At 43.2% G+C, this 12,755-nt stretch overlaps 2 protein-coding genes and 1 pseudogene across 6 annotated transcripts in view; 1 reads left to right on the top strand and 2 right to left on the bottom strand.

The window, feature by feature from the left end:
• Positions 1-335: 335 nt before the first annotated feature.
• si:ch73-345f18.3 (uncharacterized) lies at positions 336-6,205 on the bottom strand. 3 transcript variants are annotated; one of them, XM_054763170.1, is made up of 5 exons: positions 5,647-6,205; positions 1,851-1,998; positions 1,530-1,606; positions 1,230-1,454; positions 338-1,153 (listed from the first exon to the last, which is right to left on the bottom strand). In XM_054763170.1, exons 2-5 carry the CDS (start codon positions 1,967-1,969, stop codon positions 756-758), a joined length of 819 nt encoding a protein of 272 aa, XP_054619145.1. In that variant the 5' UTR covers positions 1,970-1,998; positions 5,647-6,205; the 3' UTR covers positions 338-755. The 3 variants fall into 3 exon arrangements, with proteins under 3 accessions (XP_054619146.1, XP_054619145.1, XP_054619147.1); XM_054763172.1 differs by lacking the exon at positions 5,647-6,205 and having other exon boundaries at positions 340-1,153; positions 1,530-1,608; positions 1,851-2,318; XM_054763171.1 differs by lacking the exons at positions 1,530-1,606; positions 5,647-6,205 and having other exon boundaries at positions 336-1,153; positions 1,230-1,489; positions 1,851-2,318.
• Positions 4,984-9,651, top strand: LOC129173619 (kelch-like protein 7; annotated as a pseudogene).
• aste1b (asteroid homolog 1b) overlaps positions 9,559-12,755 on the bottom strand; it is a 9,941-nt gene continuing 6,744 nt past the window's right edge. For 2 of the 3 annotated variants that reach the window (XM_054763163.1, XM_054763165.1), the window contains one exon: positions 9,559-11,911. In XM_054763163.1, coding sequence (XP_054619138.1) covers positions 11,614-11,911 — 298 coding nt within the window. In that variant the 3' untranslated portion in view covers positions 9,559-11,613. The remainder of the gene's footprint in view (positions 11,912-12,755) is intronic. The other variant, XM_054763162.1, reaches the window with a different exon arrangement.

Raw genomic sequence — 12,755 nt, 5'->3', positions numbered from 1 at the left:
CTGTCAAAGATGCTTTTCAATGAATCACTTTGGAAAGAATTGTGCGTGTACTTTCTGACTATTACTTTCGAGGTAACATTTAAGCAGTACTGGAATGCTATTTCTTCGTTACTGCACAGCAAATGTTAATGCATTGCATTAAGATTGCAACCCAATCTATCAATCTTAAAGCTGGTAAATGATGCATGATAATTTGACTTTAGGCACAATATAATCTGTAAAATAAATGATCAAATGGCCCTTCGGGATTTGCCGGGAGGCTTTCACAATAATGAAAGCTTAAGTTCCTAATCATTTTACTTTGACTTAATTAAGCAGAACATTTTAATTTCCAGCATGAAATAAGAACCAAGGCACATCAAAATAATTGAATATTCTGTTTATAGCAGTCTTAGAGTGCTAAAGAAGAATTATATTTAGCCACGGTGACGGTCAAAAATAACCCCAACATGACCTTACATTTCTCTTGACCCAGGGAGTCGCTCTTGTAAGGGCTTCGCTCTTGTAAGGGCTTCTGTATAGTCCATGTATGTCTACTGCCCCCTGGCGGTTACGCAAGGAAGTTCGACAACTACAACACAAATTAAAAGCCAGATTTATCAGTAATTGTTGAGTTCAAAAGACAAAAAAATAGTTATTGTAAGTAATATGATACAATCACAGCATTCTCCAGAAAAGTATATCAATACATTATTTGTGCCTGTGCGATTACCATGGAGTTTAGTCAGTGAAGTTAGTTAAGAAACAAGCACAAACTACAACGGAGCACCAGCAATTTGAGCTGCCTCAGTAAGGACCTCTCCAGCACGCTGTCTGTATTTCAGGGACAACTCCTTCGCCCTTCTCACTTGCTTCATGTTCTCCTCCAAATTCTCATTAAGTCTTCCCTGCTCCTGGTAAGTCTCTGCGACCTTCTTGACCTGCTCGGCCATTTGAACCTTGCTACGGAGCAGCCAACCAATTAACTCTTGAAGAGTCGTACCCTTGGATATGACGGCCTTTGTGTTCTCGGAAGTGCACTTCACCTCTTCTTGAGCTAATCGCAGAGCTGGAGACACCAAGTGCTCATTCATTTGCCCTGGGGACCCCACAGGCACCACGGAGAGGGTAAAGTCATAGCCCTTCATGCTTAGGAAGACTGTGTATTTGTTCCCTTGAAAACCAGTGACAAAAAGGACAAGTAAGACATCACTTTGACACAATTTGACCCCTCCTGTAATGTCACTCACTGTGTTCTTCACAGATCTTCCCCACACAATGGGATATAGTCAGATGATCGTCATTCAAAGCACAGCCGCAATTTTTTTGCAGGTTTCTGATGTGTCGAACCACGGACTCATAGCGTTCTTGCAGCTCATTGAAGGTCTCGGCCACATCAGAAAACCTCAGATCCAGTTCTTGCACGCAGACCCGCCTCATCACCAGTCGACCCATGCGCTTCGCAGGCTGGGCATCTAGCAGAGTCACAAAATCACACTGCTCAATACACCTTCAACAGAGAAGAAAGAACAAGTAAAGGGATGATGTACCATTTTTTACTGGCCTTGTTAGCCTGGCAGATTCGGCTCCATTTGGCTGAGATGGGCAGGGCTGCAGGAGAGGCTGCCTCTGGTAATGCATCAACATGCAATGTTATCATAAAGCACGTTCTACACTAGACGAAAAGTATATACCTCGTGAGTTACTTAGCACATTTTGGTCTGCTGTGCTTTCTAATTAGGAAAAAAAATACACAATGCAATTGCGTTTTTGATCACAATAAAACACACGCCTCAAATTATTAGGCTGAAAGTAAACTATTCCCATGGAAGCTCAAACAAATTCAGTGATCAACAACAGAGGACACATACCTCGTTGTTTTCATTGGAGTGGCAGCAAGTGCACAGACAACGGAGCATTTTCTGCAGATCTGATGTACAGTATCCCAAAGTGTTTTCGGTTCACTTATTTCGTACAATGGAGTCCACATTCCGAAATGACGTCAGCGTCATGCGACTCCTGAAAACAATTCCGCTTGTTATCTTTTTATGGCTGCGCCAGGTCCGCAGGTGTGCACACAAGGGGAGTGGCAAATACAACTACATGCAACGACGAGTCAGTGTAAAAGAAGCACTTTCTCGCACTCAACACCACAACTAATTGGCCTGAGCTGCGAGGGAAGAAAAAGAAAGCAGTTCAGATCGATCCGAAATGTCATCGATGTCGATAACACGTGCGGTATCAGTATCGGATTGATAGTGACGTGATGAACAGCAAAGTGGCGTTCATTCATAAAAAAATATATATTTTGCAAAATAAGTGTCATAAATGTGTCCGCATATTCGAACTGAATTATTTTCAATTTATTATTAAATGATTCATATTTTCATACTTTGTTTGCAAAAAAAGTCCGTCCATCCATCCATTTTCTGTGCCGCTTGTCCTCACGAGGCTTGCGGGGGTATGCTGTAGCACTGGTCGCCAGCCAGGGAGCAAATTTGCAAGGAGCAAATCAAGTTTGTTGATAAAAACAATTGTAGTGGTTCTGTGTTTTTGTTTTGTTTTTCTAAAAAGGCTGACACTTCTGTAAGACACATACACACACATCTTCTGAGTGGGCCAGAGCTCGTCACTCAGCAGAAGACCCACCATTGTAACATAATATTCTTCTGGTAATAGCCATATACGCTCAATGCCTGTGCACAATGACGGCTGCTGCTGTGCACAGCCCAGGTTAGTTCCTGAGGGGTCACATTGAGGTCATGTCCCTTCTCTTGCATTTTCACAAATAAAATCAAGGTTTCACAAATCCCAAACTGTGTTTCTATGAATCTTTGGGGTCTGCACATAAATCCAGTCCAGGTGTGAGAAGTGTAAGCCTCGTGGTTCTGTACCTTTATTGGATTTTCACAAATAGAATAAAGGTTTTACAAATCACAGACTGTGTTTTTATGAATATTTGGGGTCTGTATATTAATCCAGTCCAGATTTGAGAAGTCTAAAACTAGTGTTTTTTAAAAGTCAACCAGGTGCTAAAAAAAACAAAACAGTACATGTGCCTTTTCACAAGTGTGAGTGTCAGTTAAAGATTCAAGATTTTTATAGACATATGCACAGTAAATCAGGTAGTTATACTATGCAATGAAATTCTTATTCTGTTCATTCTCCCAAAAAAAGAAAGAAAACACAAGAAAATGAATAAGAACATCAGAAACATAAATACCAATAAATTAAGCAACAACAGAAGAGACATTAGTACAAATAAATAAATAACTAAATAGAGTGTTATGAGTGTGTGCGTGTGTTGCGTGCGGCGTGTGTGAGTGCTTCGTTGAGAAGCCTGATGGCCTGTGGGTAAAAGCTGTTTGCCAGCCTTGTGGTCCTGGACTTCAAACTCCTGTAGCGTCTGCCTGACGGTAGGAGTGCAGGCCCGTAACCAGGGGAGGTAACCCCCCTCGGGCGACCAAAGGTCCGCTTGGTTAAAAAAAAAAACAGCCTCACGTCTCAGGCCCATTCACACTCGTTATATTTTATAGTTACAATATATAGTAACTATATTTTACCACATCCCGTAACGCGTAGGGGCAATCTCTAAACGTGCACAGCCTGCACGTCCTGCATCCATTGCAATTGACAACGGACATGCGATCATGCACGCCGTGTGATGTCAGACTTCACCATACAGAATACGTCAAGCTTGGTGTTGTAATTTTGCCCTTAAGCTTGTAATTTGGAGGAAATAACATTGTTGTTATGTCTGTCCAAAATATGCATCAGAAAACTGTTTTTTTTGGGCTCCAAATGCAAAATTTTCCCTGCTCTGGGAGGGGGGACCCCCCGCTCGGTCGCTTTGCTCCCTCGCAAAAGGTCCGTTCACTCAGATTTTTGAACCCCTCCCAAAAAATATCTGGTTACGGGCCTGGAGTGTGAATAATGAGTTTTGTGGATGTGTGCTGTCCTTGATGAGGTTGTTTGTTCTTCGCAGGACTCTAGATTTATAAATGTCTTGCAATGAGGGGAGGACTGCCCTAACATTGTTCTGTGCCTTCCTATCTTGTGTTGTACAGTTATTGTACCAAACAGTGATGGAGGCGGTAAGGACACTTTCAATAGTGCATCTGTAGAAGCAACTAAGGATTTTGGTGGACATGCCAAATTTCCTCAGTCTCCTCAGGAAGTACAGTCTCCTTTGGGATTTCTTCATAATTTGTTGGGTGTTGTGAGACCAGGTGAGGTCCTCGCTGATGTGTGTGCCAAGGAACATGAAGGTTTTCACCCTCTCAACCTCAGTCTCATCAATAAACAGGGGCTTATGCGGCTCCTTTTCCCTTGTTCTTGGGTCAATGATCATCTCTTTAGTCTTATCTGTATTGAGAAGGAGACTGTTATCACGACACCAAGCTATGAGGTCCGCCACCTCTCTTCTGTATGATGTTTCAACACCACCGGTGTTCAGGCCGATGACTGTAGTGTCATCCGCAAATTTAATGATGCTGGTGTTGTTCTGGGAGGCCACGCAATCGTAGGTGAAGAGCGTGTAGAGGAGCGGGCTCAGCACACACCCCTTTGGGGTCCCAGTGCTCATAATTCTTGAGCTGGATGTGCGATTGTGGACTCTGACTGACTGGGGCCTGCCTGTTAGAAAGTTAAACACCCAGTTACAGAGGGAGGGTGACAGGCCAAGTGTGAGGAGCTTATCTGAGAGTTTGTGGGGGATGACTGTATTAAAAGCAGAGCTGTAGTCTATAAATAGCATTCTGATGTCCAACTGGGAGGAGGCCCCGGGGCAGACCTAGGACATACTGAAGGCACTACGTCTCACAGCTGGCCTGGGAATGCCTTGGTGTTCCCCCGGTGGAACTGGAAGAAGTGGCTGGAGCCCGGGAAGCCTGGGCTTTCCTACTTAAGACTACTGCCCCCGTGACCTGGACACCAATAAGCGGATTAATCTTTGACATATATTGTACTACTCAGACAACTTGGTCAAGATAGGATTCACAATGCATGGAGGAAGTACAGAATAGCTTAGGCAAACTTTGCACAACATGCAACTGTCTTGTTTTGCGATTTTTTTTATTATTTGTGTTTGCCAGAATTTCTGTAAATAGTAGTAATGTCCAGCCGCTGCTGGATGCTGCCAACCAATACCTTATTCAGCCTGTAAAGAAAATTTGTGCAGACTTTCTTCGAGGACAGATTGATGCTACAAACTGCTTGGGTGAGAACTCAAATTAAGAAATATTAAGAATGATAATGATAAATGCATTGTTCTGTATAGATGAGTCTAAGGTTCAATATTTTTGGGTGCCTCCACAGGAGTCTTCACTCTTGCAGACTGCATGGTGTGTCCAGAGCCGAAGTCAGAAGCTAGGTACTTTATCCTTGACTATTTCACTGATGTCTACAAACTGGATGAATTCTTGCAGCTGAACATCGCGCAGCTCAAATGTATTCTTAATAAAGTCGCTCTGCGACAGAAGCTGGTAAATATAAAACAATATAATAAAATACAGTATAAGATACACACGATCTGAAATAGGGATGAGCAGTTCTTAACAGCTTGTGTACCACTTGTCTTCACTACGGTCGTGAGTATGCTGGAGCTTATCCAAGCTGTACACTCTCAACAGGTGACCCCGAATGACAAAATCATGAAACGATACAAACCTGCTGTATCCTCTCCTTTCAGGTTTATGATGCTGCAATCCAGTGGCTGCAGTACGACATACCAAACAGAAAGCAGCATGTGGTGGAGGTGATGGGATGTGTCCGCCTCCCATTCAACTTCAGAACCATCCTGTACAAGATGGCAAAGGGTGAGCCCCTTTAGGATACTGCACAGTGCCTACAGAGGCTCATCGGTACGTAGAAGCACACAAACACACAATGTACACTGACGGAGCACATGTATCACAATTACACATGATGAGAGCTGTATCGAAACGTTTGCTTACTATTATTGTGGTTGTACAGAGCCTGACAAGTCTTGTTGCTCATCCAGGTTGTAGGAACAATAAATATTACCTCCACTCCAGAAATAGCTTATATAAAAAGGCAAAAGCCTCTAGGTCACATGTGTCAAACTCGTGCTATGGAGGGCCGAGACGCTGCAGGTATTCTCTCCGACCACCTCCAGCAGGTGATTTATTTGATGAGCTCCTTCCCTCAAACTGAAGGTGTTGATCATTAAAATCACCTGCTTTAGTGACCGGCTGGAAAGAAAACCTGCAGGCGTCCATGGCACGAGTTTGACACCCCTGGGCTAGATTATGCTTATTATAGCAAAATAAGTCTTGTATTACTCATTGAGTTATCATTGAATTGGGACAAAATGGTCAGATTGTGCTTGGACAAATGTCTTGTCGCTTGTTGCACGACGTCCAGATTTCATCAAAATTCTTTGCGTTCAAATTCCAAGCCTCCTCCTTCATCAACCCCCAAACATGCTCAGTTATGTTCATGCCTGGTGACTCTGCTGGCCTTATGAAGTATTTGAGGCAATTGGGAGTCATCAGAAAAATGAACCTTATGCCTTTTTTCCTCTGTCCATTCTTTCTGCAAGCTGTGGGCTTTGGTAAATGCAGTTGTCTTTAAATTCTTGCTGCCCATATTACAAGAAAGGGCAAATCCTTCAGCAGGATGGCGCTCAATTTCATAATTCGGCCTCCGCATCAAAGTTCCTGATAGTCGATATTAGTTAGGGGAGTCACACACAATGTTTTTTATTCCTACCAAGGCACCCTTTGTTCTGATGTTTGTGTTCTCAAAGGAAAGTATCATTTCTACCGTACATTATTTTGGTATGTGACAAGGGCACAATCTGACTTTTCTGTCCCAATGAAATGAACAAACTCAATGAATGATACAAGACTTCCCATCCATCCATCCATTCATTTTCTATACTGCTTCTCCTCTTTAGGGTCACGGGGGCATGCTGGAGCCTATCCCAGCTGACTTCGGGTGACAGGCGGGGTACACCCTGGACTGGTCGCCAGCCAATCGCTTTATTTTGCTATAATAAGCATACTGTAGTCTAGAGGCTTTACCTTTCATGTAATCTATATCCGAATCCAAAGGTGCAACTACAAGTGAAGTTCTTTTGTTCCTACAGCTCGGATAAGTGACGAGACTTGTGTCAGGCACTGTATAGTGGTGTTAAGACTTGTCTAGCTAAACGAGGAAACCAAAATATTAGAAACACACGTAATGTTATGGCCGGTCTGTGTATGTGCCCCCTCTATTTGAAATGGGACATGTGTACAAACCACTGTGTAAATTGCTGGCATTGTTTGCAGCATTGTTCAAGCATGAATAAAGACAGACTTGCCAACCTTGAAGAAATGTAAGTCTAGCATAGTACCCTCTGCTTACCCCCCACGCCCGACCCAATGCCCCAATGCGCCAACACATCGCCAGCCCCACTATTTCAGAAGCAATGACAGAACAATTGGTACATCAATGAATATAAACCCCAATTGATGGCATAGACTGCTTTTCCTTTTGCTCTCTAGGTACGCAGTTTATTGCATTCAGTTTTTGTCAGAAAGCCGATTCGCCTAACACTCTATAGAGTTGAGCCTGAATTACGTAGTGCGCTTGAAGCATCGACACCAGATCATAAAATGTCTTGACGGTTGGTAGGTCAGACGGGGGTCAAATGTCAGCCTTTGTTTTCATGCAGGACTCCCAATGGGCAGGTATCCGCTGCCCCTTTGTGAGGCGTCGGGATGCCGCAGCAGTCTATTGGAACAATGTGGTTTACTTAATGGGCGGCTTTCCGAGTTTCCAGATTAGAATAATGGACTGCTACAACGTCCTGAAGGACAGCTGGAAATCCAAGATAGGCCCTCCCACATTTTCGGAGAGCCTGGCTGCCTGTGCTGTCAATGACAAGATCTACATGTCAGGAGGGGCAGATGAGGGTAAGCATTTAGGGTTGGTATGTAGGGTTGTAGGGATGAGTTGGATAAGTATGACATTAAGAGTCATAATGTTGTGAATGTGTGTGTGTGTCTGAAGGTAGGACAGCCCTGGACATTTTTGAGTGCTACGACATAAGAACCGAGACATGGGAAATAAAAAGCAGAGTGATGATGGCTCGCTGCTGCCATGGCTCAGTGGAGGCCAATGGATTCATTTATGTTTGTGGGGGAGCTTTGACAACAACCCTTCCAGAATTCTCAACAGCTGTGAGGTGTTTGATCCCAGCACACAAAAGTGAGTGACTTAACTGTACACTGGTGATCCTGTTTTTGCATCTTTTCCATTCCATCTTCTTCCGCTTATACAAGGTCGGGTCACAGGGGGCAGCAGCCTAAGCAGAGAAACCCAGACTCCCCTCTCCCCGGCTACGTCACCCAGCTCCTCCCGGTGGATCCCGTAGTGTTCCGAAGTTAGTTGAGAGACCTAGTCTCTCCAACGTGTCCTGGGTCTTCCCCGAGGCCTCCTACAGGTCGGACGTGCCCTGAACACCTCCCCGGGGAGGCGTTTAAGAGGCATCATGACCAGATGATGCCTAAGCCACCTCATCTCACCTTGCCTCTAAGGGAGAGCCCAGCCACCCTATGGAGAAAACTCATTTCGGCCACTTGTACCCGCGATCTTGTCCTTTCATGACCCAAAGCTTATGGCCATATGTGTTGGTAGGACCGGTAAATTGCAAGCTTTGCCTTTCGTCTCAGCTCCCTCTTCACCACAACGGACCGATGCAGAGTCCGCATCACTGCAGATGCCGCATCAATCCGCCTCTCAATCTCTCTTTCCATCCTTCCCTCACTCGTGAACAAGACCCACAGGTACTTCAACTCCTCCACTTGGGGCAGGATCTCATCCTCAACCCGGTGATGGCACTCCACCCTTTTTCCGAGCGAGAACCATGGACTCAGACTTGGAGGTGCTGATTCTCATCCCGGCCGCTTCACACTCGGCTGCTTGACGGTCACGGCTCGGTGAAGCCAGCAGGACCACATCATCTGCAAAAAGCAGAGACCCAATCCTGCAGCCCAATCCCGAACCCCTCAATGCCCTGCTGCACCTGGAAATTCTGTTAATAAAAGTAATTAACAGAATCGGTGACAAAGGGCAGCCCTGGCGTAGTCCAACCCACTTATTGTTGGCAATGTCAACCAAACTCTTGAAACAGGGAACGAACCGCCTGAATTAGGTAGTCCGGTACCCCATATTCCCGGAGTACTCTCCACATAATTCCTCGAGGAACACGGGTGAATGCCTTCTCAAAAGTTTTTGAATCTTTTATCTTCCTCAATTCCTCCTCAGATGGTGTCGGCTGCCTGCGATGAAAGAGGCCAGGAAGAACCACGGGTTGGCTGTGGTCAACAATAGAATCTATGCTCTCGGAGGACAGGGATTCTCAGGTGACTATACAAGGAATAGGAATGAATAAGTCTGTCTTTGTGCACTGCAGTAACGCACCGCTTGTTCCTAGGTGGGCTGGACTCAGTGGAGTACTATGACATTGCCGGTAATGAGTGGCACAGAGCCGCACGGATACCATGGCGCGGCTTATCTATTAGGTGTGGTGCAGTGGGGGACGTCATCTACGTGCTGGCGGGGATTCAAGAATTTTCCAAGCTCGATCATGTAATGGAGTACCACACAGACTCTGACAGGTTTGTACATCAAAATGAAGCTCTTGTCACTATGGTACAGTAACCCCTCGTTTATCGCTGTTAATTGGTTACGCACCCGACTGTGATAAGTGAATTTTTGCGAAGTAGGAGTCCTTATTTGTAAATGGAATACTTTTGTAGTTAGAGCATAGAAGTAATGAACTGGAGTAGTGAAGTGGACACTAGTATCACGTTTTGAAGTCTTACGCAGCGATCGTCTTTGGAGCTGTACATTTCATCAAGTAGGGGAGCTTCTTGCATCTCATCGGAGCAAACGAGTAACGTTGGGAACAATGAGCGTAGATAGCATTGCAAGGTTTATAATGTGTATTTCGGTGTAAATATCTCACGTTACAATGTAGACACTTGCGGCTTATAGACAAGTGTGGCTTGTGTTTGTACAAAAAATGAGGAAATAAGACTCATGCTCATATGTGTTGCGATAAAAATCTGTTCTCTAGGGGAGCTGAGTGAAGGGCGGACAGGAAGTGGCGTCTGAGGTTCTGAGTTGAGTTTTAGCATTGCATGGTTTAAGGCCACAACAGTAGCCCGTGTTTTTATTAGGGATTATTGGCATGTGTGTGAGAGAGAAGAAGAAAATCTCCCGTTTGCATGTGTAAATATAGTATATGGATATATAATACTGGTCAATACTGTAATATAGGGGTGTCCAAACTTTCTCCAGCCAGGGCCACATTGTGAAAAATGAAAGAATGAAGGGCCGCAAGGCAACACATGTAAATATGCTACGAACTTATGAAAATTTCAAGAAGAAAAAACTGCATCTCAGCTTTGTGATATCAGTGAAAAAGCCTATTATTAGTATCAACTTCATTCTGTGCTCTTTTTTTCCCCATTTTTGCTGCACATTTTCAAAATATTTCAATTGTAGATGTTCTTTTTGTGATATTATGACTTTATTTCCTTAATATTTTGACTTAATTTCCATGTTATAACTTTTTCCCCGACCTTTAAAAAAACATTTCTTTAATATTTCTACTTTATGCTCCTAAAGTGACATTGGATTACTCAATATTACAAGGTGATTCTTGTAAAACTGTAATTTATTTCTCGTTACAACTTTGTCCCTTAATATTTTGACTTTATTCTTGTAAAATTGCTACTTATTCTTTAATTTAAGCTGTTGTTTTTTTTTATTTCCAAGTATTTCAACTTTCTTGTAAATCTTCTTGCAATGTTATTTATTTTATATTATTACTTTATTCCCATACAACTTTGAATTTAGTTTGATAATATTTGGACTTTACTCTCACAATATTATAACCTATGACATAAAAAACGTTAGATTTCCTCATAATAAAACAAACGCCTTTTTCTTTTATTACAACTTTTTTCTCTTAATATTAATGACTTTATTCTTGTGGGAATACTGCTGATTTTTCCATTTTTGCTTTTTTTCTAGTTTTCTTGTTGAATGATGTTTTTAGAATTTGTGCCGCGGGCCAATAAAAAAAAAAATACCGCGTGCCGCAAATGTCCCCCTTCGAGTTTAACGAGAACTACGTGGCCCTTGGAGATTCTCAGACACCGAGCGGGTCTGTTGCATCAACGTCATCCTCCTCTTGATAGTGGACTTCACAGAAACGGAACACAATGAATGAGAATCCGATTTGAGTCTGTATTTGACTGCGATTCTTTTGAATTGCTTGCCTGCTGTTAAAATGTGTTTCTTTATTCGTAAAATAAACTTGATTATACAAAGTTAGAATGATTCTTATTACATAAGCTGCTGATTAAAATGGACATTTCAAAACAGGTGTCAATACAATGAATTACACATGTATATACTACTAGTTAAAAATAGGAAGTACGTCTTTGATGCATGCTGTTGCTATTGCATTGTTTGGAGTGACAATGGTCAGTGTTATCAAAGCTGCAACTACCATACACAATATGATCCAAGAGTTTTTCATAGCATCTATCTCTACAATTAATTTCCCCATTTGGTCACATGACGCTCTTAGCATGTATCATTAAGTCAGGATTACTCATTGATCTCCAAAACAGCAAACATGTTGCTCATCCCTTCATTCCCTCTCCTTCCTGCTCCTCTTCCTCTCCTTACTCCGAATGCCCCTCTTCCTCTCCTTCCCTGCGCTCCGCCTCTCCCCTTACCTCGTCCCGCTGAAGAAGGGCGAGCTTTGGAGCTGCAATCTCTCACGGCGTGCAAGAGCGTCGAGTACAAATGCCTGGAAAATGACGACTCGGGCAGGAGGTTCTCGGTTGCTCCGCCTTCTTTCAGGTAGCCAAGGAGGCCGTGCACCATGGTACCGCTGAACAAACTAATAGAAATGTACAGAAAAGGGTGAGCACAAAAAAATAGAACAAGTATCTTAAAACAAAAGTGTCCACAAACGTTTTCCACCGAAGGCGGCACACTGAAATTGATGGATGCGGGGCCACTTAGATACATTTGGTCCTATAAGGATGCTAAAACCCATGCAAGGTAGGTCATCTTAACTTGTAGTGCGGCGCTTATAGTGGGGTGGGGTGTGTGGTAAGGTGTGAGGGCCTGTGAGTAATCTTAACTGAGAAATTCAACTGATTTCATTACAGTCGCTATATCGCGGATCGAATATCGCTCGCTCTGTTGCAGTTTTGCCCAAAAATTAATAAATGATTGGTTGACTGTGGCCCATTATTAGTCAAGAAATATTGAAATACACGTTAAATGTAGTATTCTGACCACTAGGCGTCAGTAATGACACAAACATTGACGAGACATGACATTACGTCACATTACCGTCACACTCCATGGCACGTCCGACGTAAGAGTGAAAAGTTCTCCTATTCTGTGTGGAAGTGGTACGTTTCTGCCTGCTTATTTTGTCTTCCTTTCCCACTCCATTTGAAACCCCTTCTTAAGTTTAGAATAAATAAATTGCTAGCATGCTATGCAGCCGTGGCTGTCTCGTGTCCCTGCAGTGATACCATAGCTTGCGCTTTTAGCAACGTGGTATAAACAAAGAATAATAGGAGTGAAAAGGTGACTATAGCGATGTTATTTCATGTCAACATGGCTGTAATAATGGTTTAAAAAAACATAGAAACATGTTTTCTATGCTCTACAAAAATATTCCATTTATTAACATTGAATTCTATTTTGAAATTCGATTACCACGGTCG

The sequence above is a fragment of the Dunckerocampus dactyliophorus genome, chromosome 20 (assembly GCF_027744805.1).
Source record: "Dunckerocampus dactyliophorus isolate RoL2022-P2 chromosome 20, RoL_Ddac_1.1, whole genome shotgun sequence".
Taxonomy (NCBI): domain Eukaryota; kingdom Metazoa; phylum Chordata; class Actinopteri; order Syngnathiformes; family Syngnathidae; genus Dunckerocampus; species Dunckerocampus dactyliophorus.
This window is presented reverse-complemented; position numbering and strand designations above follow the sequence as displayed.